Genomic DNA, 26,386 nt, shown 5'->3' with positions numbered 1-26,386 from the left:
CTTCCCCAACCGGTTTATGCATAGAAAAGCCAAGGCCTTTTCTCTAATTATTCACTACTTCAACATTATTTTTCTAGTGTTAGAAAAATTAATCACTCTCTACATTTTTGTGAAATATTTTACAGAAAGAAAAGCTCAAAAATTCCTCTTCTCTGAACCGAAATAAGAGAGGACAAAATCACCATTTTTGTGTCATTTTAAGGAAGGATTTTATTAATACTAGTCTTATGTTAATAAAATCTATTAAGGGTATTCCTTGGGTATATGCTTTTGGGAGAGGTTCTAATTTGAACCTTGTTCATCCATTATAAGGAAAGCTCAAGAACTAATAAGAAGGAGATCTTGTTGGTGCCCAAATGGCCGAAAATAAGATGGTGAGAAATCGATTTTCCATCTTCTTTTATTAAGTTTGCATGCATAAGATCTAGCATTTATTTTATGACTAAATAAATCAATTCATATATGAATATGTAAATTAATGTTATTAAAAACTAACAAGCGGTATCATGAGCCTTAGGTTGTTTGCATGCAAATCGGTTTATAGTTTTTCCGTGTTATAAGATTAACATACAAAACTAATTATTTTGGATTTATGAAGATAAACCTAAAAATAACTTTGCATGTTAAAATTTTCTGGTCCTAAGTGATTTTTAGGACATTTTGGTTTATTTATGGATTTTATTGTTCATTTTTTATAATATTGGCATTAAAATGTGATTTTTATGATAAAAATGTCATTTTGGACGAAAAATAGCTAAACGTCGAATTTTTGAGTGGTTTTTGGATATGTTTTCACATATATTATCTACTGATGGCCTGTAAATTGTCATGTTAAAATAAGTTGTTTTGCTAGAAATATGGATTTTTTAAGCTAAAATCGTATTTTAATGGGAAAATAGGTTAATATGAGTTATATTTCGAATCTGGTCATGAATATTTAGTATGTTGTCACATGCAATTTTACAAGATGTGTGTAAAATATTTGGCTATAATGAAGTCTTTATGCATGATTTATGATTTTTGGATGAAAAATCACATAAATAGTGACTAAAATTAGTAATAATGCTAAAAGATACTTCATGACTAAGGGAAAAATGTCACATGTTGGATTTTATCATATATTCTAGATATAAAAGTGAAAGGTTAATGAAAATAATTTTTCTCATATTTTTATGGTCATAATTGTTAAAACCGATAAACCGCAACATTGTTTTTCTCGATAAATTTTCGAAATTTTTAACCTAAGTTTTGAACATTATGGGTGTCATGGTATTTTTCCATAATGTTCATGAGTTTAAATTTCAAATTTCAAATTATTTGAAATTTTTATAATTTAATTTGAAGTTTATAGCATAATTTTGTATTTTTGGGTCCATTTATGAACAATATTAAGAAATCAAGTTGAATTATTATCAAAATGTTAGTGGAGAATAGTTTTGAGTCCTAAGATGATTAGGGTAATTAACTTGTGCATAAATCACATTTTAATGCCAATATTATACAAAATGAACAATTATGTAATTCATTTTGTAATTTAATTGTTCTTAGTTCCTTGAAGACTGTGCCATTCGAGAAGACGACCCATCAAGAATGTGTTGCATCGATATGCATGCCAAGACCAAAGTTCAAGGGATTAAATGAGTTGGTTTCCGAATTTGTAATAGTTTATTAGATTTACTATTTTAGGAAGGCCATACTAGGATTTTTTTTTCTTTGCATTTTATTTATATGTTGCATGCATCGCTAAATCGCCATAACTAAACATGCATTTTATATCGAGTTTTTCGACCGTGTCAATTACAATTATCGTAGTTCACCGCTTTAGTTCACTTAAAACGTGATAGATAATAAATTGACATGACCTCTCGCTAAAATAAACAATTGAGACTTAGCCTTACCAAAAAGTAGAAACCATGAAAACCTATTTCGTGAGGGAGTGCGCTCGGCCACACCGGGGTACAAACCTTGTTACGTAGGGGAAGTGGGTGATAAATGTCTATCCACCGAATTCATATTGATGAGGGATGAATCGGATACACCGTGCCCAAGTTAATGTGGATTTGGATCATGGACACATTTATTCGAAATTTGGGTTGAACTCAACAAAAGTATTCTCGACCATAGCCGGATGTGTTTTGGGCTAAAGATAAATATTAATGTAATTTTATCGACCAAGAGTTCTAAAAGTAGAATCGATTAAAGAGTTAATCCACCGAGTAATATTGATAAGGGATGAATCGGCTACACCGTGCCCAAGTTAATATGAATTTGGATCATGGAATCATTTATCATAGTTGGGTAGAGGTCACTATGTAAATGCTTTACTTGTTAAATTATTTACAAGTATTATTATAATGATAAATGTTTTGTTTTCATTATTCCGTTAATCATATTGTTCTAATTCTTTACCTCAAATTATATACGATATCATTTCGATTTCGATTCAAATCTCCATTAAAACATCGTAACTAAAGACAAATATGAATTTTATTCTAAAAAACCTCGTGTTATCCATTGGAAGGATCTCTTGTGAAGAGTATAGATAAAAGTCATTCGTGATCAAAAGGGTTTTTGATTCTTGACTAACATATCTACTTATAATGAGTTGTTTCTCATATGCTTAATTGAGTTAAGTACTTTGAAACGTTACATTATTTTGGTAACTAGATTTGTTGGAAATCAAAATTGACCAAAATACCACAACCACTTCAATGAATGTTTTAAGACTAAACAAATGAATTGAAGAGTAGTCTTCATGAAATTCAATTTTGCTTCTCTAAGCAAGGACTCATTGAAATGAGTGGGAGCATTCTCTTAACCGTTAAGAAAAGGACGAGGTTCAAAGAAGTAAAATTAGAATAGAATTGATACAAGGTAATGTTAAAAGTAAAGTTATTGAGAATAACGGTACTAAACTTATCAATCACGACCAATAAAGTTTCCATTGTCTTAATTGTTGGACGCTAGAAAGGAAACTACCCCAAATTATTGAAGAATCAGCAAGTTAGTTGTGGGACATCTAATGAGACCTTCTTCTTTAAATGTTTATTCGATTAACATAAATTTTGCTAGTACTACTTCAATAATATAAGAAATCGGTGGTGGTTTTCATCATGTATTTGATACATAGGATGATTAGAATATGACGACTAGCAACAATGATGTCGAGAGATAGAGTTATTGTGTATTCAATCTAGTTTTGGGTTTATATTTATACCTTAATTATGACTATTAAGTGAATAAACTCTAAATAATAATATAAACTTGTTAAGATACAAAAGAGGTTTCACTTTTGTGACCCTATACACCATGATTTGATGTATGGCTAGCCCATTATTAAGGTGAATATATTCTAAACCAAACTAGAATGATACATCATGTAGATGATGCAAGACTCAAATTGGTAACCCAAGATCAAACCTTAAATTCTGGAATGATGAACGCAAAGAGTTAGCGAGTACTATTGGAACCATTAGATTGTTAATCTTATGGTATATGCGTATCTTGTATTCAAAGCAAGATGTCTCGTGCCTTTTGCTTGAAAAGGAGATCGAGGTTGTAAATCATTGATCCAAAATAGGTTGATCATTTTCTTTTACCAATGATTTAAGTTGAAGCTAATGTGTTCACTTAATAAGGTAAATAGAGAAATCATTGAAGAAGTTCAAAGAGTTTCAGGAATCACGATTTAGTCGTGATGGGATTATCAAAGTGAAGACTTTGATATAAGCCAAAGGAAATGTGATATAGTATCACAAATTAATCTCTCTTAGCACGCATTATGGGATAATATGTGGTTAGATAAAGAAATCAAATGCTATTCGATATGATTTGGACTTTAATCAAGTTACTTTGAGTTACTTGATCCTTTTGGGGATTTTATCATATTGTCTAAATAATTTTTCCACTAAATCTAAAACGATTCATATGAGATATGAAATGGTAGGGTACCATGCTTGTAAGTTTTTCACAAGAAACAAATGCTCATTTTTCTTACTATAATCATGAGTACAATGGGTTTGTGGCTCGTGAAGCTGTCTTTCTAGAATACAAGTTTATTTCTAGAAGACAGAGTGGGAGAAAATATTCAAGAACCACAAAAGAATTGTGTCAAAAATTGTATGTCACAAGAAACTGGTCTTTCTTGGCTACATGAGACGTTCTGTGTAAATTCATCACTTGTTGAAGATAATGAATTCATGTTACTTTTAAGGAAGTAAAGAGCTTACAACTTACAAAGAAATTGTTTGATTCAAGTTACTTCTGAAAAGTAATGAATATATGACTTACATGAGAGTGTTCAAGTCACAAATCAATACAAGGCTTAAAGCCATGAGAATCCGAAATAAATTCCAAGTGAATTGTTAGATATCAAAGCTTGATTGGTGGCAAAGGGTTTTGCACTAGTTGAAATACTTAAGTCTATTTGGATCTTCTTAGGGATTGTGTTTCATTATGAGATATATAGCGAGTGAATCTAAAACCCACTTCTTCAATTAGAAGGAATGTATTCAATACATGTCTTGAGTTTTGTAGATTCTTGCCATCCTAAGATAATGTGAAACTTAAGAGGGGGTCTTAAGTAGGACATCAATGAGTTGGAAGCAATGTTTTGATATTGTTATAAAACTTTTCTCGATAGGTCGAGAAGTTGTGTTTATACATAAAGTTTAATGGGAGTTACGGTAATTTTAATTAGTCTAATATGTGGATGACATATTGATCATTGGGAATGATTTAAGATTTGGAGATATATAATACATCTTTAATATCCAGATTTATGGAGATAAATCCACGTGATATTAGCGTCAAATAAGAAGTCTTATGTTGATAAGATTCATGACTAGTTCAATCAAGTTGAACATATTTGATTGATTCCATTTGATTCCGCTGCCGGATCAATTAAATGAGAAATGATGTATAACACTTCATATACTTTGAGTATGATGAATTATTTCAAATCGAATTTAAGTAATAGTTACCAAATAGACATATTGATTATTCTTAAAGTGCTTGAAGAAGCAATAAAGATGGAAAGTTAAGTGTTTTTGCAATTCACAAATTTGTGTAAGGGCTTACACTAATGACTGTTGAGATTGTATAAGGTTTCGGACAAAAACTGTATTCAAAACACCTAAAGATGGTTAAGGAACCATTGTGGCTATGTTATTTAAGAAATGGATTTGTTAGAATCGTTCTAGGCAATAAAGAACAATGAGAGATGCTTACAACGGAAATTGAGTACACTTGCAATCATGAGATGTGCAAGAAGATGGATCCCACACACTGTGAAAACAGTGGGAGCTATTCTAAGGCTATAGAGCTTATGTCTAGATTGGATCTAGACACGTACTCAAAAAGTTTTGTAATGCAAATGTATACATTACAAAGGAAAACGACTATGTAGTAAGGTTGAGTAAGGTACAAGAAGTTGATAAAACCTACTAACCAAACCCTTCTCATAGGCTTAACATGATGAGTCATGTCATATGTCATTTCAATTGCATTGAGATGAACAACTACATATAAGATGAAAATGGATTATAAAAATATGAAGTAGTAATCAGGTATTGACTATTCATATGTGATAATCACATTTGTCGTTCGAGTTTTTAAAAATCTAAAAACTCCTTTTATACTTTGTTACATCCAAACGGGTTGTAGAGACAATATTGAACCCCGTTAAAGTGAACCCGGATTAACATGGTATTTTCCCATAGTCACTTGTATGAGGTGACGTCTCGAAGTGACTAGAGTGTGATGCGATTGATGGCAAGTTCAAGTGCCATAGAGTCATGTGAAATGACTAGTCGATCACATAGGCAGACTGTTAGGAACACTTTTTCGGGCCTTATGACCGCTTATAGAGTTCTGGCAAATTTATGTAGCCTGGTCGTGGCAAGAGCTACTACAGTATTCTAATGAGTCGATTCTTTTTACTAAAGACTGTTCGCCTAAGGTGGCATAGTTTCAGACTAAATTTGATTTATGTTACTACGACCTTCGTAAATGGGGTCAAATGGGCATATTTTGGGTTATGATGGCTGTGGCTAGTCGAAGGGAAAATTGCGATTGGAATTGTCCACCCCCTTATCAGGGTTATAACAATATCTCAGGGCCACTCGAGAGTAATGAACTAGAAATGCGTGGACACGCTCGGAAGGTATCTATGGTAGATAGTTCCGGTCAATCAGTTATTCTGCAGATCGAGGAAAACATTCTCGACATGATCACTTGCAAGTACGACCTGAAAGACAGCTTGCATTGAGTGGAAGATAGTAATATGAGAAGAGAATTGGTGACGCACACTTGTCGAGGAACAGTGGGAGATTGTTGGAATAATTGTCTCTCCGACAATAATGCGATCAAAACTGTCGATCATGATGATCACATGTTTAAATCTCATTTTAAGAATACATGTGGGATGTAATATTTTACAGTCAACTGGTCCACACATATCGGTAATGATTGGTTGACTAGAGTTTGACATTACTGTCGTACGACGGTGGTGATCAGTTGATCCCCTTAGGTCATACCTATTGGGAAATACTCTTAATTGATTATTTAATTAATCGTATGCCGATACGAGTTAATTAAATTGCTTAAAATTGACGGATGATTTTGTGAGTAAAGTTAACGTGTCTTATTGTAATTTGATTAAACGAGATACGGTCTAAGTAATCGAATTGTTTTATTACTTAGATAAAATTATTGTTTACGAAACAATTGAAATTGAATGAATAATTTATTATAAATACTAGTTGTTGTAGTTTATAATTGTATGACCCATTTTGGTACAAGTAATTATTAATTACTTGTTATTTTTGTATGTGACATATTTTATTAATATGATGATTTTTAATATGTTAAAAATGTATTATAATGTAACATGTCAAGGAACATGTCACATATGTCACAATTGACAAATGACAAAAATAAAATGGACCTCCATTTTATGGGTAGAAACCGGTTTTAGTGGAGGGAGTTTTACGATTGTGTTTTTGTATTTTAAACAATTAGAAACACAATGATAACCTACCCATATGTAGCCATGCAAGCCTACTCTTCTTGGAAAGAAAGTTGGCCTCATGCATTGGCTATCTCACCTTCCCCAACCGGTTTATGCATAGAAAAGCCAAGGCCTTTTCTCTAATTATTCACTACTTCAACATTATTTTTCTAGTGTTAGAAAAATTAATCACTCTCTACATTTTTGTGAAATATTTTAGAGAAAGAAAAGCTCAAAAATTCCTCTTCTCTGAACCGAAATAAGAGAGGACAAAATCACCATTTTTGTGTCATTTTAAGGAAGGATTTTATTAATACTAGTCTTATGTTAATAAAATCTATTAAGGGTATTCCTTGGGTATATGCTTTTGGGAGAGGTTCTAATTTGAACCTTGTTCATCCATTATAAGGAAAGCTCAAGAACTAACAAGAAGGAGATCTTGTTGGTGCCCAAATGGCCGAAAATAAGATGGTGAGAAATCGATTTTCCATCTTCTTTTATTAAGTTTGCATGCATAAGATCTAGCATTTATTTTATGACTAAATAAATCAATTCATATATGAATATGTAAATTAATGTTATTAAAAACTAACAAGCGGTATCATGAGCCTTAGGTTGTTTGCATGCAAATCGGTTTATAGTTTTTCCGAGTTATAAGATTAACATACAAAACTAATTATTTTGGATTTATGAAGATAAACCTAAAAATAACTTTGCATGTTAAAATTTTCTGGTCCTAAGTGATTTTTAGAACATTTTGGTTTATTTATGGATTTTATTGTTCATTTTTTATAATATTGGCATTAAAATGTGATTTTTATGATAAAAATGTCATTTTGGACGAAAAATAGCTAAACGTCGAATTTTTGAGTGGTTTTTGGATATGTTTTCACATATATTATCTACTGATGGCCTGTAAATTGTCATGTTAAAATAAGTTGTTTTGCTAGAAATATGGATTTTTTAAGCTAAAATCGTATTTTAATGGGAAAATAGGTTAATATGAGTTATATTTCGAATCTGGTCATGGATATTTAGTATGTTGTCACATGCAATTGTACAAGATGTGTGTAAAATATTTGGCTATAATGAAGTCTTTATGCATGATTTATGATTTTTGGATGAAAAATCACATAAATAGTGACTAAAATTAGTAATAATGCTAAAAGATACTTCATGACTAAGGGAAAAATGTCACATGTTGGATTTTATCATATATTCTAGATATAAAAGTGAAAGGTTAATGAAAATAATTTTTCTCATATTTTTATGGTCATAATTGTTAAAACCGATAAACCGCAACATTGTTTTTCTCGATAAATTTTCGAAATTTTTAACCTAAGTTTTGAACATTATGGGTGTCATGGTATTTTTCCATAATGTTCATGAGTTTAAATTTCAAATTTCGAAATTATTTGAAATTTTTTATAATTTAATTTGAAGTTTATAGCATAATTTTGTATTTTTGGGTCCATTTATGAACAATATTAAGAAATCAAGTTGAATTATTATCAAAATGTTAGTGGAGAATAGTTTTGAGTCCTAAGATGATTAGGGTAATTAACTTGTGCATAAATCACATTTTAATGCCAATATTCTACAAAATGAACAATTATGTAATTCATTTTGTAATTTAATTGTTCCGGAGTTCCTTGAAGACTGTGCCATTCGAGAAGACGGCCCATCAAGAATGTGTTGCATCGATATGCATGCCAAGACCAAAGTTCAAGGGATTAAATGAGTTGGTTTCCGAATTTGTAATAGTTTATTAGATTTACTATTTTAGGAAGGCCATACTAGGATTTTTTTTTCTTTGCATTTTATTTATATGTTGCATGCATCGCTAAATCGCCATAACTAAACATGCATTTTATATCGAGTTTTTCGATCGTGTCAATTACAATTATCGTAGTTCACCGCTTTAGTTCACTTAAAACGTGATAGATAATAAATTGACATGACCTCTCGCTAAAATAAACAATTGAGACTTAGCCTTACCAAAAATTAGAAACCATGAAAACCTATTTCGTGAGGGAGTGCGCTCGGCCACACCGGGGTACAAACCTTGTTACGTAGGGGAAGTGGGTGATAAATGTCTATCCACCGAATTCATATTGATGAGGGATGAATCGGATACACCGTGCCCAAGTTAATGTGGATTTGGATCATGGACACATTTATTCGAAATTTGGGTTGAACTCAACAAAAGTATTCTCGACCATAGCCGGATGTGTTTTGGGCTAAAGATAAATATTAATGTAATTTTATCGACCAAGAGTTCTAAAAGTAGAATCGATTAAAGAGTTAATCCACCGAGTAATATTGATAAGGGATGAATCGGCTACACCGTGCCCAAGTTAATATGAATTTGGATCATGGAATCATTTATCATAGTTGGGTAGAGGTCACTATGTAAATGCTTTACTTGTTAAATTATTTACAAGTATTATTATAATGATAAATGTTTTGTTTTCATTATTCCGTTAATCATATTGTTCTAATTCTTTACCTCAAATTATATACGATATCATTTCGATTTCGATTCAAATCTCCATTAAAACATCGTAACTAAAGACAAATATGAATTTTATTCTAAAAAACCTCGTGTTATCCATTGGAAGGATCTCTTGTGAAGAGTATAGATAAAAGTCATTCGTGATCAAAAGGGTTTTTGATTCTTGACTAACATATCTACTTATAATGAGTTGTTTATCATATGCTTTATTGAGTTAAGTACTTTGAAACGTTACATTATTTTGGTAACTAGATTTGTTGGAAATCAAAATTGACCAAAATACCACAACCACTTCAATGAATGTTTTAAGACTAAACAAATGAATTGAAGAGTAGTCTTCATGAAATTCAATTTTGCTTCTCTAAGCAAAGACTCGTTGAAATGAGTGGGAGCATTCTCTTAACCGTTAAGAAAAGGACGAGGTTCAAAGAAGTAAAATTAGAATAGAATTGATACAAGGTAATGTTAAAAGTAAAGTTATTGAGAATAACGGTACTAAACTTATCAATCACGACCAATAAAGTTTCCATTGTCTTAATTGTTGGACGCTAGAAAGGAAACTACCCCAAATTATTGAAGAATCAGCAAGTTAGTTGTGGGACATCTAATGAGACCTTCTTCTTTAAATGTTTATTCGATTAACATAAATTTAGCTAGTACTACTTAAAATCAATATAAGAAATCGGTGGTGGTTTTCATCATGTATTTGATACATAGGATGATTAGAATATGACGACTAGCAACAATGATGTCGAGAGATAGAGTTATTGTGTATTCAATCTAGTTTTGGGTTTATATTTATACGTTAATTATGACTATTAAGTGAATAAACTCTAAATAATAATATAAACTTGTTAAGATACAAAAGAGGTTTCACTTTTGTGACCCTATACACCATGATTTGATGTATGGCTAGCCCATTATTACGGTGAATATATTCTAAACCAAACTAGAATGATACATCATGTAGATGATGCAAGACTCAAATTGGCAACCCAAGATCAAACCTTAAATTCTGGAATGATGAACGCAAAGAGTTAGCGAGTACTATTGGAACCATTAGATTGTTAATCTTATGGTATATGCGTATCTTGTATTCAAAGCAAGATGTCTCGTGCCTTTTGCTTGAAAAGGAGATCGAGGTTGTAAATCATTGATCCAAAATAGGTTGATCATTTTCTTTTACCAATGATTTAAGTTGAAGCTAATGTGTTCACTTAATAAGGTAAATACAGAAATCTTTGAAGAAGTTCAAAGAGTTCAGAATCACGATTTAGTCGTGATGGGATTATCAAAGTGAAGACTTTGATATAAGCCAAAGGAAATGTGATATAGTATCACAAATTAATCTCTCTTAGCACGCATTATGGGATAATATGTGGTTAGATAAAGAAATCAAATGCTATTCGATATGCTTTGGACTTTAATCAAGTTACTTTGAGTTACTTGATCCTTTTGGGGATTTTATCATATTGTCTAAATAATTTTTCCACTAAATCTAAAACGATTCATATGAGATATGAAATGGTGGGGTACCATGCTTGTAAGTTTTTCACAAGAAACAAATGCTCATTTTTCTTACTATAATCATGAGTACAACGGGTTTGTGGCTCGTGAAGCTGTCTTTCTAGAATACAAGTTTATTTCTAGAAGACAGAGTGGAAGAAAATATTCAAGAGCCACAAAAGAATTGTGTCAAAAATTGTATGTCACAAGAAACTGATCTTTCTTGGCTACATGAGACGTTCTGTGTAAATTCATCACTTGTTGAAGATAATGAATTCATGTTACTTTTAAGGAAGTAAAGAGCTTACAACTTACAAAGAAATTGTTTGATTCAAGTTACTTCTGAAAAGTAATGAATATATGACTTACATGAGAGTGTTCAAGTCACAAATCAATACAAGGCTTAAAGCCATGAGAATCCGAAATAAATTCCAAGTGAATTGTTAGATATCAAAGCTTGATTGGTGGCAAAGGGTTTTGCACTAGTTGAAATACTTAAGTCTATTTGGATCTTCTTAGGGATTGTGTTTCATTATGAGATATATAGCGAGTGAATCTAAAACCCACTTCTTCAATTAGAAGGAATGTATTCAATACATGTCTTGAGTTTTGTAGATTCTTGCCATCCTAAGATAATGTGAAACTTAAGAGGGGGTCTTAAGTAGGACATCAATGAGTTGGAATCAATGTTTTGATATTGTTATAAAACTTTTCTCGATAGGTCGAGAAGTTGTGTTTATACATAAAGTTTAATGGGAGTTACGGTAATTTTAATTAGTCTAATATGTGGATGACATTTTGATCATTGGGAATGATTTAAGATTTGGAGATATATAATACATCTTTAATATCCATATTTATGGAGATAAATCCACATGATATTAGCGTCAAATAAGAAGTCTTATGTTGATAAGATTCATGACTAGTTCAATCAAGTTGAACATATTTGATTGATTCCATTTGCTTCCGCTGCCGGATCAATTAAATGAGAAATGATGTATAACACTTCATATACTTTGAGTATGATGAATTATTTCAAATCAAATTTAAGTAATAGTTACCAAATAGACATATTGATTATGCTTAAAGTGCTTGAAGAAGCAATAAAGATGGAAAGTTAAGTGTTTTTGCAATTCACAAATTTGTGTAAGGGCTTACACTAATGACTGTTGAGATTGTATAAGGTTTCGGACAAAAACCGTATTCAAAACACCTAAAGATGGTTAAGGAACCATTGTGGCTATGTTATTTAAGAAATGGATTTGTTAGAATTGTTCTAGGCAATAAAGAACAATGAGAGATGCTTACAACGGAAATTGAGTATACTTGCAATCATGTGATGTGCAAGAAGATGGATCCCACACACTGTGAAAACAGTGGGAGCTATTCTAAGGCTAGAGAGCTTATGTCTAGATTGGATCTAGACACGTACTCAGAAAGTTTTGTAATGCAAATGTATACATTACAAAGGAAAACGAGTATGTAGTAAGGTTGAGTAAGGTACAAGAAGTTGATAAAACCAACTAACCAAACCCTTCTCATAGGCTTAACATGATGAGTCATGTCATATGTCATTTCAATTGCATTGAGATGAACAACTACATATAAGATGAAAATGGATTATAAAAATATGAAGTAGTAATCAGGTATTGACTATTCATATGTGATAATCACATTTGTCATTCGAGTTTTTTAAAATCTAAAAACTCCTTTTATATTTTATTACATCCAAATGGGTTGTAGAGACAATATTGAACCCCGTTAAAGTGAACCCGGATTAACATGGTATTTGCCCATAGTCACTTGTATGAGGTGACGTCTCGAACTGACTAGAGTGTGATGCGATTGATGGCAAGTTCAAGTGCCATAGAGTCATGTGAGATGACTAGTCGATCACATAGGCAGACTGTTAGGAACACTTTCTCGGGCCTTATGACCGCTTATAGAGTTCTGGCAAATTTATGTAGCCTGGTCGTGGCAAGAGCTACTACAGTATTCTAATGAGTCGATTCTTTTTACTAAAGACTGTTCGCCTAAGGTGGCACAGTTTCAGACTAAATTTGATTTATGTTACTACGACCTTCGTAAATGGGGTCAAATGGGCATATTTTGGGTTATGATGGTTGTGGCTAGTCGAAGGGAAAAGTGCGATAGGAATTGTCCACCCCCTTATCAGGGTTATAACAATATCTCAGGGCCACTCGAGAGTAATGAACTAGAAATGCGTGGACACGCTCGGAAGGTATCTATGGTAGATAGTTCCGGTCAATCAGTTATTCTCCAGATCGAGGAAAACATTCTCGACATGATCACTTGCAAGTACGACCTGAAAGACAGCTTGCATTGAGTGAAAGATAGTAATATGAGAAGAGAATTGGTGACGCACACTTGTCGAGGAACAGTGGGAGATTGTTGGAATAATTGTCTCTCCGACAATAATGCGATCAAAACTGTCGATCATGATGATCACATGTTTAAATCTTATTTTAAGAATACATGTGGGATGTAATATTTTACAGTCAACTGGTCCACACATATCGGTAATGATTGGTTGACTAGAGTTTGACATTACTGTCGTACGACGGTGGTGATCAGTTGATCCCCTTAGGTCATACCTATTGGATAGTGGATGGCTTTATCCAGGGCGTATGAGAGTCATTTTAAGCATAGAATTCTAAAAGGGGGACGAGTCCTTATCTTTAGTACCTATGTCAAACACCGCTTTTTGCCTTGGTTGACCTAGGTATAAAATCGATTCGAACGGGTTCCAAGCATCCCACAAATGCTTGGTGGCGACTCCGAACATCTCTAATCGTTTCGAGACCTTTACTGAGACAAAACTGACCGTTCTAAAACGATCCGGTCGAAAGCATTTTTTACGCCGCCGAGCGTGGCTTTCAAAAGACCGCTGCATGTCCACAGATTGGCTTGGCATGCAGGTGGCCCGTGACCGCAGATCGATAGGTGGCCCGAATCCACAGACCAGTATGTAGCCCATGTCCACAATGACATCCTTGCAGCAGGCGGTGATAGGGTTACAAAGGGACAACCAGTCCTTGCAGGAGAAGATAGATGCAGTGTCACCCTGGTAACGCCTTAGCAGATGGCAAGGTCAACACTCGACCAGGGGAATGCCAGGGAGTACTCAGGGAGGCTAATGCCGCAAAATCTAGTAACCAGGCTCGATATGGATATGCTGCCACCAGGGGTAACCACACCACCTGAGCAAGTGTATCCAGGAGGACCGGTGGCCACCCAAGGTACGATCCAACCACCAGGGGTCCCATCACCACCAAGGTTGCCGCAAACGTACCCATGGTACTCAATCCTATAGGATTAGGAGCACTGACTCCTGATCCCATATCAACAACCAACAGTACGCCAGGTGTACCAGGGAGCAATCTAGGGGAACAGTCAGCAGGAAACGGATATCCCGGGATGTGCTCCTATATGCCATATACTCAAGACATTCAGTTCAGGCCTATTGTGAACTCAACACCATTACTTGGAAGCTACATGGTACCTCCTTACATGCCAAGAGGAACACCAAATCCATATGGGATCTACTCAGTACCCCACAACCAGGATATGGGGGTAGGAAGCCATGTAGAACAATAGTTGCAGGATATCAGGTCCTTACTCAGCAAGGCTTAAGGGTTACCACGTTCCATGGAGGTAGAAACCCCGGAGTGCTATGCGGATTCCCCCTTCGTGGACAACATTGCCCTTATCAGCATGCCAAAGGGGTTCACCACACCAACAATGACGTTGTATGATGGAACAGAGGATCTGCTGGAGCACATCAACCAGTACAAACAGAAAATGATGGTGGGTGCAGCAACAAGGCCTGAAAAGGAGGCATGTATGTGCAAAGGATTCGGTTCCACCTTGTCAGGAGCTGCACTCCAGTGGTTCGTTAACCTTCCCAACAAGTCTATTTCCAACTTCGCAGGGTTAGTGAATGTTTTCAATCAGCAGTTCGCAAGCATCGCAAGCCAGAAAAATTATCCAATGATCTATACCAGATCGTCCAGAGGTTCGAGGAGTCCACCAGGGATTATCTTGCCATATTCAATGTGAAAAAAATATCTATCCCTAGGTGCGACCCTACAACGGCAGTCAACGCCTTCAGAAGGGGACTGCATCGCGACTCTGATTTGTATAAGGATCTCATGAAGCATCCATGTGCCACCTTTGAGGAAGTCAAGCTAATGGCAGAGGCTACTTATCTCCTAGAAGAGGATGAGGATAGAAGAGACCTGTATGGAACAGAGTCGTCCAGTAGAAAAATCACAACAGAGAGAAAGAATGAAAGAGCCAAACCCTACAGCAAGAACACCGTGAACAAAGTCTCAGGAGAAACAGAGATCACCGAGGCTCCACCTAATCTCAGCGAGTATGGGTTCACCACTGGACTTGCTGGGGTAAGGTAGGCAATCAGGGAGCTAGGGCAGAGGGCCAGGTGGCCCAAGAAGCCTATTCCCATGGAGAACGACAGAAGAGATGCCAGCAAAATGTGTGAATACCACAATGATATTGGCCACAATACAGAAGATTGTGTAGTACTAAGAAAGGAAGTAAAGCACCTCTACAGTGATGGATGCTTGGATCACCTACTCCCCAAGGGGGCAAAATCTAGAAAGGTCAATACTGCTGACCAGGCCCAACCATCCCCACCTCCACCTTACTCAAAGGTAGTGAACGTCATCACAGGGGGTCGGAGATATGTGGTCTCAGTTATTCAGCAGCAAAGCGCCATGCAACCGAGACTAAAGGAGATAAACCAGAGTTCTCCCTCAGGGTCAGCAGACAAGATCTACTAGCAATCTCATTCAACGAGGCAGACGTACCTGATAAGGCAGAACACCACTATGACACCTTGATCATTACCCTTTCTAGAGGGAATTTCCTTGTTAAAAAGATATTAGTAGATACAGGAAGCTTTGTGAATCTGATAATGCTAGAAACCTTGAAGAACATGGGGTTCAGCGAGAAAGACCTGGTGAAGAAGGCAGTACCCTTAGTAGGTTTCAGCGGAGAAACCAAACAGTCCCTTGGAGAAATAGTGGTACCTACCTTTGCAGGGGGTATGAACAAACAGGTACGGTACTTGGTCATTGATGGTCTGTCAACTTATAACGTGATACTTGGAAGGCATTAGATCCATGAAATGAAAGTGATACCATCAACGTACCATCAGAGCCTGAAGTTCCCTACACCCTGGGGGGGGGGGGGGGTACAGAAGATACGGGGAGATCAAAATGAAGCTCGCGACTGTTACAAGAACGCTCTGATACCCACCGCAGCTGGTCCAACATAACAATTACAGAAACTGTGCGTCCAAAGGGAGTATATCGCACCTCCCCAGGAGGAACTCGATGAAGTAAACCTGGACCCACAGTTTCCAGCAAGAACAGTGCTGGTGGGAGCCGATTGTGCAGGTAACATCCGTGAGCAAATATTTAAATTTCTACGTAGTAACATGGATTATTTCGCCTGGTCCCATAGCGACATGATTGGTATAGATCCAAGTGTAATTACACAGCAGTTAAATGTAGACCCCAGCTTTCCTCCAGTCTAGCAGAAAAGGCGGAAATTTGCTCCTGAAAGGAACGAGGTGATAAACCAGGAGGTAGACAACCTCCTGGCAGCAGGCAAGATCAGGGAAGTTAACTACCCATAATAGCTCTCGAATGTTGTGGTTGTACCCAAGAAGAACAACAAGTGGAGAGTATGTGTTGATTTCACATATCTTAACAAAGCTTACCCAAAAGACCCGTTCCCCCTGCCGCACATTGATTCTATAGTAGACGCTACAGCAGGGCATGAGCTGCTTACCTTCCTTGACGCCTGGAGTGGGTACAACCAGATAAAAATGGACCCTAAGGATCAGGAGAAAACAACCTTTATATCTGACAGAGGCTTATCCTGCTACAATGTGATGCCCTTTGGCCTCAAGAATGCTGGTTCCACCTATTAGCGCCTGGTGAATAGAATGTTTATGGAGGAGATAGGGAGAACAATGGAAGTCTACATTGACAATATGGTAGTCAAATCCGAGAAGGCAGAACAACATATGTCCCACTGGGAGAATACCTTCTCGATCCTCAGAAAATACCATATGAAGCAGAACCCCCTGAAATGCACTTTTGGAGTCTCCTCTGGGAAATTCCTGGGGTACTGGGTGACGCAAAGATGGATAGAGGTTAGCACGAAGCAAATCAAAGCAGTACTTCAGTTAGAATCTCCTCAGAAGCCAAAGGACGTACAAAGGCTCATAGGTCGGGTAGCAGCCCTAAACCGGTTCATATCAAGGTCCTCAGACATGTGTCGATTGTTCTATGACATCCTTAGGAAGAGCCAGAATTTTGAGTTGACGCAGGAGCATGAAAAGGCGTTTGGGGAGCTCAAGCAGTACCTAAGCACCCCTCCTCTTCTCTCCAAGCCAGAACAAGGAGAACCGTTGTACTTGTATCTATCAGTAATAGAGGCAGCTGTAAGCGATGTACTGGTACGAGAGCACGAAGGAATGCAGAAACCAATATACTATATAAGCAAGTCTCTGTTACCTGCAGAGACCAGGTACACATCTCTAGAAAAACTCGTTTTAGCACTTGTTACTGCTTCGTACAAATTGCGTCCCTATTTTGAGTCCCATACAATTTCAGTCGTGACCAACTACCCCCTGAAAACCATAATGAGGAAACCCGAACTGTTAGGGAGAATGGTTAAGTGCTCTGTCCACCTGAGTAGCTACGACCTGAAATTTGAACCCCGAACAGCCATAAAGTCCCAAGCCCTATCTGCCGTTGTGTCAGACTTTAGTCCCACCCTTCAAGAAGAAGCCGACAGTGAAATCTTGACCCTAAGTGAGGCTAAAAGGGAGCAGGTATGGGAGTTACATGTTGATGGGGCATCCAATATGAAGGGAGCAGGGGTATGATTGGTCCTGAAATCACCTCAGGGCGAACAGATAATACAGGCAGTACGGTGTGAGTTCAAAGCAATGAATAACGAGGCTGAATACGAGGCCCTAATCTTAGGACTCCAATTAGCCTTATAATTGCATATCAGCCGCATCGAGGTGTAAAGTGACTCCAAACTGATCGTAAACCATGTGAATAACGCATACACGGCCAGGGATCCTAAAATGATAGCCTACCTAGAAGTGGCGAAGGAGCTCAAACTCCGCTTTGCCTCCTTCCACATCCAGCAGATACCAAAGGATTAGAATGTTGAAGCGGATGCTCTTGCCACCCTGGGAGCAGCCTTCACTGCAGGGGCAGTGGGTACTATACCATTCATACATGTCATGAAACCTGCCATACGTCAGAATGAACAGCAGAACGCCAGTAACGCTACAACCACCCAGTGGACATACGAAGCAGGGATACTGTATACTGCCACACCCCAGGAAGAGATTGATGATTGGCGCAAGCCTTACATTAGTTAGCTACGTGATGAGGTATTACCACCTGACCAGAAAGACACCAGGAGCTTCAAAATGAAATCCTCCAGATTCGTACTCATTGATGGTATCCTATTTAGGAAGTCCTTGGCAGGACCCTATCTGAGGTGCTTAAGCATACAGGAGGCACAGGCAGTAATGTGTGATATCCACAGTGGTGATTGTGGAAATCACACAGGGGGTAGGAGCCTGTCAAACAAGACACTAAGGCAGGATTACTTCTGGCCTACCATGAGGAAGGACGCCATAGATTACGTCAAAAAATGCGAAAAATGCCAAAGGTAAGCTCCTGTCAGCCACCAGCCAGCAGAACATATGCATCCGATTATCTCGTCTTGGCCTTTTATGAAATAGGGAATGAACATTGTGGGACCATTACCCCGTGCTTCTGGAAACAGGGCGTACATGCTGGCAATGACGGATTACTTCTCTAAATGGATAGAGGCAGAAGTTTTCCCTCATATCCAGGAGAAGTATGTGATATCTTTCATCAAAAGGAACATAGTCAGCAAATATGGCATCCCTTCAGAAATCATATGTGACAACGGGTCATAATTCATATCCAACGGAACGAAAGACTACTGCGCTAGGTGGAACATCAAGCTGCTTAAGAACACTCCTAGGAATCCGCAGTCCAAGGGTCAGGCAGAATCCAGCAACAAGATAGTCATGAAGAACCTAAAAAGTAGGCTGGAGGAGATATGAGGCAACTTGGCAGATGAGCTCCCCTTCGTTCTGTGGTCTGATAGAAGTACCCCCAAAGTGGTAACAGGTCAAACACCATTCAGTCTGGTATATGGGGCCGAGGCAATTATTCCCTCTGAGGTTCAAGTACTGACGCATGGATATGCCAATGCCACCGAAGAGAGGAACCAGGTAGAAATGGCCAGCAGCCTGGATACCATTGATGAGCCAAGGACCAGCGCCCAAATCAGGATGACAGCCTACAAGCAGACAGCTGCCAGGAGTTACAACAAAAACTTAAGGCTGAGAACGCTGCAGGTAGGGGACCTGGTACTCAGGAAGGTATTCCCAAACACCAAGAATCAGAGTGCAGGCAAATTCGCCTACAACTGGGAAGGTCCTTACCGCATAGAAGGCATCATGGGTAATGGGGCATACAAGTTGTTGACTATGGATGGGGAAGCTTTCCCTAGATCCTGGAACATCATTCACATTAAAACGTATTATGTCTGAGGTTCCAGGTGCAGGACCCAGAAGTTCCACCTCCAACAGGTACATCCTAGGACCCTTGAATCCTAGCATTCAGTACTCCAGGAACCTTAGAACATGAACTAACTTGCTAAAAGTGTCTTTGATTAAGTAGCTATCGCTTGAAGGGGAACAACCCAGAACCCACTTGCTGGAGCCACATCTTACTCTCTTATAAGGTACGTACGCAAAGAACTAATCATTTTGTTTCGGACCGCCTACTGTACCACCTGTATTAGTCTAATAGTAACATCTCTTTTAACAGCAGGAACAACTAAGTCACCAGGCAAGGTCTTTCGTTTAGTACGCACATGCTAAGTCTCTTGAATTCAGCAGGTACTACTAAGGAAATGACAACTTACAACGTATCTTTCAAATCCTTTGAGTCAAAACCCTTTTCTTATTTTCCCTTGGTGTGAACTTCACAGGTGTCACAAGGAGAAAAATGTGGAAGCATCGTACTTAGTATTTCAAAAGGCCAAAATGAAACTCTATTTCTTTTAAGTTGTTGTAAAACTCTGGGGGAACACACTTTGTGCTCTCTAAACTATTTTGGATTTATGAAATTGCTTCCATTTTAGGTTTATCATTGTTTTTGGATTGAATGTGGATATGGTAAGTTGAATATTAAGGCAATGTCGTAGTAGGCTAACTGATGAACAAGAACTAGCAAATTGTTCCTCCTGCAGGAAGTACCCAATGTGCGCGTGGTCGAAACTGAGGGATTCTAGCATCCTGATGGACAGAAAGCTCCCTGAACCACCACACACACCTCAACAAGTACGAAGCCGGCACACAAATAGAAAGAACAAAAAAATTGCTAGCAAAACAACAGAAGGAACAAAACGGAATTTTCATAAACACCCCTCAGCAAGGGGAACTTGAAAAGTAAGTATTTTTGCCCCTCCTACGAGGCAAAAACAAAAGAGTACTAAAAGATGCCCAAAACTACCAGGCACTAAGAGTTGGATTGCAATGGGCCACCACACAGGGTGCCCAACAAAACATCAAGAAAAAAAAAATTAAAATTTAAATGCCTAAACTAGGCAGCAACAGCAAAATCCGGGGCGGCACCAGCAGGAACATCTACAGGGGTGTTGGGCCCCACAATAGCCTCTCCCCCGGATGGACCTTCTCCTTCCTGGGCAACAAGGGAATCCTCCCTGACCTCCTCGACCGACACGACAGCTGGTTGTTCAGTTCCAGCACTAGTCTCTCCTTCATCACCACCCAGCAAGTCGTTGATAAGGCTAAAGTCCGGCTTGATTGGATATGCAGCATTAAACAACCGTTCCTCCTCAGCAAGGTGATGAGCCCGGTAACAAAGGGCCTGAAAGTATAGAGCAGGGCGAGGTCACCCAGACCAATCCCTAGAGCGTGATCCTCAGCGAGGATGTAGAGCGAAACCAGAATGCGCCATGCATGAGGTACAAGCTGGTAGATCGCCAACCTGTAGTGACACAAGATCCTTTGCACCAAAGGAGGGAAGGGAAAATACAAAACCTGGGTAAAAGGGTACTCGTACAGGCATACCCAACCGGGATTATGGGCATCCGGCCCCTCCCTAGGCTGAGGAATGTGAATCTAGACCTCCTGCCCAAGGCCAAACATCTCTCTCACCTCCTCGAGAGGGGTATCAACAAAGCTGGAATCCCACAGATAGTGATATGCGAGGGTCCCAGAGGATCAAAAGGGAGAGAGAGCAGCAGCAGATGGACCCCTACGGGGAGAGGGAGGAGGAGCGGTGCGGCGGATAGCTTTTTTTTACCATGATTACGAAGTTTAGAGGTGAAAAAATTAAGAGAGAGGGAAGAAAGAAAGGAGTTTACCTGGTGGATAGGGAGATTTCATAAGAAGGGAGGGAGAGTAAAGGATTTTAGGGAAAGGGGTTAATAAGGACGGGAATAAAGGAAGTGGGAGGGGGAGGGGTGTATTTATAACCAAAGGGAGTTAAGAGTGGGAGTTAAGAGAGGGAGTTAAGGGAGGGAGTTATGTTGGGGGGATCGAGGGAAAGGAGACGTGGGGGAGGTGGGGAGTTATTGAGAGGAAGTGACTGATTAGACCTCTAACGGTCAGACTCAGTGGATAAGAATGTAAGTGGGCTAATGTCACGCTATGACATCGCCACTACACGCAGCGTCCAAGAGGGAACCAACTCCCAGCATCCATCGAGCAAGAACAGAACCTCGCAGTTTCTTGGGGGTAGTTGTATGGGTAAAAATACCCTCTCATTCTCATCATGACGTGGCAACTTGCAATTGGATAAAATAAAGGCACACTGATCAATAACAAGGCAGCAGGCTGCTAGACGCAAGGAAGAACAAGGGAGGATGAACCTAGACATTCAAGTGATACAAAGGCCACGTTTGAATTAAGTAACAAGCATCCAGCAGGAACGTTGAAGTGGTCAGTAGGAACATTGCAGTGATCAGCAAAAGCTTTGACAAAGTCAGCAACCACTTCCTATTTCATAAGAAGTGGAGCGTATGGTTGAGCATAAGTAGGGAGCATGTGTGACAATTCAAAGGAGGGCTATAAAAGTGTAACACCATCATTTATTCAGGAGCCTTTAGCTAGACATCCCATGTAAATGAGAGTGTTATCATCTCGGTTTCCCGAGGTAGTGAATAAAAAAGTACAAGAAACTAATGTACTTTAAATTAAAACTTTAATGAATACATGTTTATTACAAATTAACCAACTAAAACTTAATATAAATTATTACAACTTGCAGCGGAAATAAATAAAGTGATATAATTATTCTATGTGATCTAGACTTTAAATACGGTCCAAGTCGAGCTCTCATCCCAATGCTCCCAAGTCAGCTAATCTTTAGGACCTGTCAAAACTGCTCCCCATAAAACGGTTCACCGCAGGTGTTCACGAATACACTGTCAACCACGAGGTTGAGTAGGATAATCACAGAACATTAAAATACAAACTTAACAGATGTAAACACGTGGAATAAATACCACCACCATTTCTCCATCATATTCACCCTAGTCGTCCCGGTCCCTGACCGAGGCTCCACCACACCGTCGTCCCGCCAACTCCTGGCCCGGGGATAAACACAAATGTCGTCCCAGTCCGAGACTGAGGATATCTTATAACTCATTGTCGTCCCAGTCCGAGACTGAGGATAATCTCATAACAATCTTATATCCCGCAATATAGACACAAATATCGTCTCAGTCCAAGACTGAGGATAACCGATAAAATAGTAAGCCAATACGAATAATTCAAGCCAATATAATAAACAACCACAATAATGCAACAATAATAATTTATGCATCCATTCAATCCCACAAAAGAAAACGAGTGGAGTAGTTATCCTACCTGGCAAGCAAATACTCCAATTACGCAATTCGAATAATACCAATCAAATTAACAAAGCCTCTCACAACTCCGTCACCTAATAAAATAACGATTTATCCAATATTAATTATTTATACTTTATTTATAATTCAATATCAAATATACATTAATTACTTATTATTAATTATAATATTACGATATTCTAAAACCCGATCAAATTACAAAAACCCGAGTCACTCACTCAACTTGTGATAACTCTTTCACAACAAACCCACGTCATATAACACACCCCACAACTACAACACCGTTTGAAAACCGTGTTACAACACCCCCACTTAACCCGTGTAAAAACCCATCACCAACACCCTAAACAACCCACGACACACCACCACCTCAGCCCCCACCGTGACCAACACCCCACCACGACTGACCAATCCCCCACAAAACCACCACACATGTCCCAAAATCCGAGCCCTAGCGATGATCACCACAACCTTTACCAATTCACCGAAAACCCGATATCAACAACCACCGCATAAAAAGCACCTCGCTAACACCACCACAGCCACCACTACCACTAATGGACACCACCGTTGACACCTCTGTCCCACGGTGACTCCAGGGGTGGTCCCCTTTCCCCGGTACAGCCACCAATACGGCCACGGTTTCCGTCTTAAGATGGTGACATCCTTCCCCTGTTTTCCTCTGTCTACGCTCAACTCCGGCCACTACCTACGCAAACCACCACTCCTGACAACCCTATAGACACCACTAGACTCGTCCAACCACCACGTGTACAACCATACCTGATTCGAGTCTAAGTCGAGTCACAATAGGGGTTAAATTGTGCTTTATTCTAATTCAACCACCATAAAACCACCCACGAAAACCCACCTGAAACAACCCTCTACCATCGGTCAAAGGTGGTCAAAGAAGGTCAACAGTGGTCCCTGGTGATCCATGGTCACAACTATGGTCACGGTTCATCCTACGATGGTCTAATTTACGAGTTATAGCATAGCAAAGAGTATACATGAGACGGTCTTACCTTGAGTTAATTAGCTAAGTTATTCTCGTGAATACCCAATATCTATCCCAATTCTCTCCCCTTTGTGAATTCTTCAGATTTATTATGAATAATATGGTGTATGGTTTCAACTATTTATATAGGTAGGTTTAAGTTTATAAGAAATTAATTAGGAAATATGTAATATACCATAATATTAATATTATACACTTATATTATTATTATTATTATTAGTAGTAGTATTACTAGTATTACTATTATAATTATAACATAATTATCGAGTATTATTATTCTATAAATTATCGTATTTTGTTATTGCTCAATTGTCATCCCGACTCATTGTTCTATTATTTCATTAATTATTTCCATCTAACAGCATAATCCGCAATTATTATAATTATTAAATCTAACTAATCAATATAATTTATAAAATATGATTTATAAATTATAATTAAAATACGGGGTATTACAAAAAGAGCAACGAACATCAGATTCAAGGGCATTCATCATTGACTCCACTCGAAGAAATATCATTCACCGCCTTCAACAATTAATATCATTTACACACTTAGAAATGTATACATCCTTCGTATCTTTTGTACTTAGTCATTTGAAGATCACTGTTGTACCTCCTGATCGTTCCAGCTAGGTTCACCCTCGAATACTATTTACTACTAGTGGATCATTGGTGGCATACCATTCTCCCCGCGGTTATTCCCACATTTTGGGTTTCCCGCGTCACCATTTCGCTTGTGTCATTTGTCTCTCTTTCTTTTCGTTTCTTTCTCTTTCGTACTAGTTGTTTATTTTCGTTCTCGCTATGTTCTTACTACCGATCTACTTAAGTCTTTAATATCGTATATTAATTGAAATAGCCGTATTGACTCGCAAATCATTAGTCGGTAAAATATTACCAAAACAATCACCATGACCGGGTGTCACCAGGGTTTGACTAGGACCCATCGTTGACCACCGTTGACCGTCGGGAATGGGAGTTTGAAGGGGTTGTTGTATGGGTGGTTGCATATGCGGTTTATACAGTTTTGAACCCTAATCTTGAACTCGTCTGACCTGGGCTTGGTAGGATAGGGCCATGGTGATTAGTCGACCACTTAGGGGTGGTCTTGGGTGGTTGTTGCTGACGTTTTGCGCAGTGGTTGCCGGAATTACGAGCTAGGGCAGATTACGGTTAAACACGATGGGACCCGTTTTATACTCGTTTCCTTGACCTGGGTATGGTTGCGATGGAACCTAGTGGTGTAGTCGACCTCAAGGGTGACGATGTGGAGGCCTTAGGTGGTGGTTTGAGTTGATGGTGGCCGGAATTTCGCAAAAACAGGGGAATGTTTGTTTATTGTGTGCTGTCGGTGATGGGTGGTGGTTTTGGTGTTGCAGATGAGTCGAGAGGAGATGGGACCAACCCTGGAGCCACCTTTGGTCAGAGGTGATGGCGGTTGTGGCCTGAGGTAGAGTGATGTTGTAAAGTGTTGGGTGGAGTTTTTGTGTCGGGCTTGAGGGGGCTGTTTAGGGCGTGAGTTTTTGGGATGGTGGTGGTGCTTTGGCTGGTGGTTGTTAGTTGTCGGGGTGCATCTGGTTGCAGGCTAGTGATATCTGGGTTGGGTGTTGTCGATGGTGGTTGATGGTGTCGAATATATGCGGGTTTAGGAAGGGTAGTGAACAATGGTTTCGACGGGATTGTATTTGGTTTGTGTTGTGGGATTTTCACGGGTAATTTGGGGAAGTTGTACGTGGGTTGGTTAATGGGTTGGGTTTTATTTATTTGAATCGGTTTTTTTTATTTGGGTTACTCGGGCTTTAATATCGTAGACCTTTAATAATAATAATAATAATAATAATAATTAATTAATTATTTTATAATTGACAAGAATTATTTAAACAAAGTAAATAGTTGGTAATTGTAAATATTTTAATATTTTGTTAGGTGACGATTGGTGATGGAATTATAATCGGGTTTGGTTGCTTTAATTATTTGGATCGCTTGAGCTGCTTAATTGGAATTGCTTGCCAGGAAGGGATAAATCCTACTCAACTCTTGTTCGATAATATTTGGTATAACGGATGGTTAATGTTAATGTGGAATTGATCATATGTCTATTGTGTTGGTTGATATTATCTTAACTGTTGGAAGAGAGAATTATATTGCATTTTGTTGGTTAATATTATCGTACTTGTTTGAAGGGAGAATTATATTGCATTGTGTTGGTTGATATCAATAATTGTGATGAGGTGATTTGAACTGTTATCGTTTATTGTGAATGTGGAATTGTGAAAATGTGTGCGACAGTCAGATGTACGTTGTTGAGGGAGTTTGTA

General features: G+C 38.1%; 2 protein-coding genes across 2 annotated transcripts; both read left to right on the top strand.

The window, feature by feature from the left end:
• Positions 1–14,792: 14,792 nt before the first annotated feature.
• LOC141617318 (uncharacterized) lies at positions 14,793–16,191 on the top strand. Its single transcript, XM_074434501.1, has 3 exons — positions 14,793–14,941; positions 14,983–15,459; positions 15,768–16,191. The coding sequence occupies exons 1-3, from the start codon at positions 14,793–14,795 to the stop codon at positions 16,189–16,191; spliced, it is 1,050 nt and encodes a 349-aa protein (XP_074290602.1).
• Positions 16,192–18,636: 2,445 nt separating this feature from the next.
• LOC141617317 (uncharacterized) lies at positions 18,637–19,695 on the top strand. The gene is made up of 3 exons (XM_074434500.1): positions 18,637–18,779; positions 18,897–18,971; positions 19,248–19,695. Exons 1-3 carry the CDS (start codon positions 18,637–18,639, stop codon positions 19,693–19,695), a joined length of 666 nt encoding a protein of 221 aa, XP_074290601.1.
• The last annotated feature ends 6,691 nt before the right edge of the window (positions 19,696–26,386 follow it).

This window comes from Silene latifolia, chromosome X (assembly GCF_048544455.1).
Source record: "Silene latifolia isolate original U9 population chromosome X, ASM4854445v1, whole genome shotgun sequence".
Taxonomy (NCBI): Eukaryota; Viridiplantae; Streptophyta; class Magnoliopsida; order Caryophyllales; family Caryophyllaceae; genus Silene; species Silene latifolia.
This window is presented reverse-complemented; position numbering and strand designations above follow the sequence as displayed.

What these genes read in the sequence shown, in the direction of transcription:
- LOC141617317 (XM_074434500.1), top strand. Translation starts at nt 18,637, where the DNA reads ATGTGTGATATCCACAGTGGTGATTGTGGAAATCACACAGGGGGTAGG. An exon ending in AAATGCGAAAAATGCCAAAG is followed by an intron (nt 18,780 to 18,896) that starts GTAAGCTCCTGT and finishes TTCTGGAAACAG; the next exon opens with GGCGTACATGCTGGCAATGA. An exon ending in TTCCCTCATATCCAGGAGAA is followed by an intron (nt 18,972 to 19,247) that starts GTATGTGATATC and finishes GTGGTCTGATAG; the next exon opens with AAGTACCCCCAAAGTGGTAA.
- LOC141617318 (XM_074434501.1), top strand. Translation starts at nt 14,793, where the DNA reads ATGACGTTGTATGATGGAACAGAGGATCTGCTGGAGCACATCAACCAG. An exon ending in TCAGGAGCTGCACTCCAGTG is followed by an intron (nt 14,942 to 14,982) that starts GTTCGTTAACCT and finishes CCAACTTCGCAG; the next exon opens with GGTTAGTGAATGTTTTCAAT. An exon ending in ACTGGACTTGCTGGGGTAAG is followed by an intron (nt 15,460 to 15,767) that starts GTAGGCAATCAG and finishes ATGTGGTCTCAG; the next exon opens with TTATTCAGCAGCAAAGCGCC.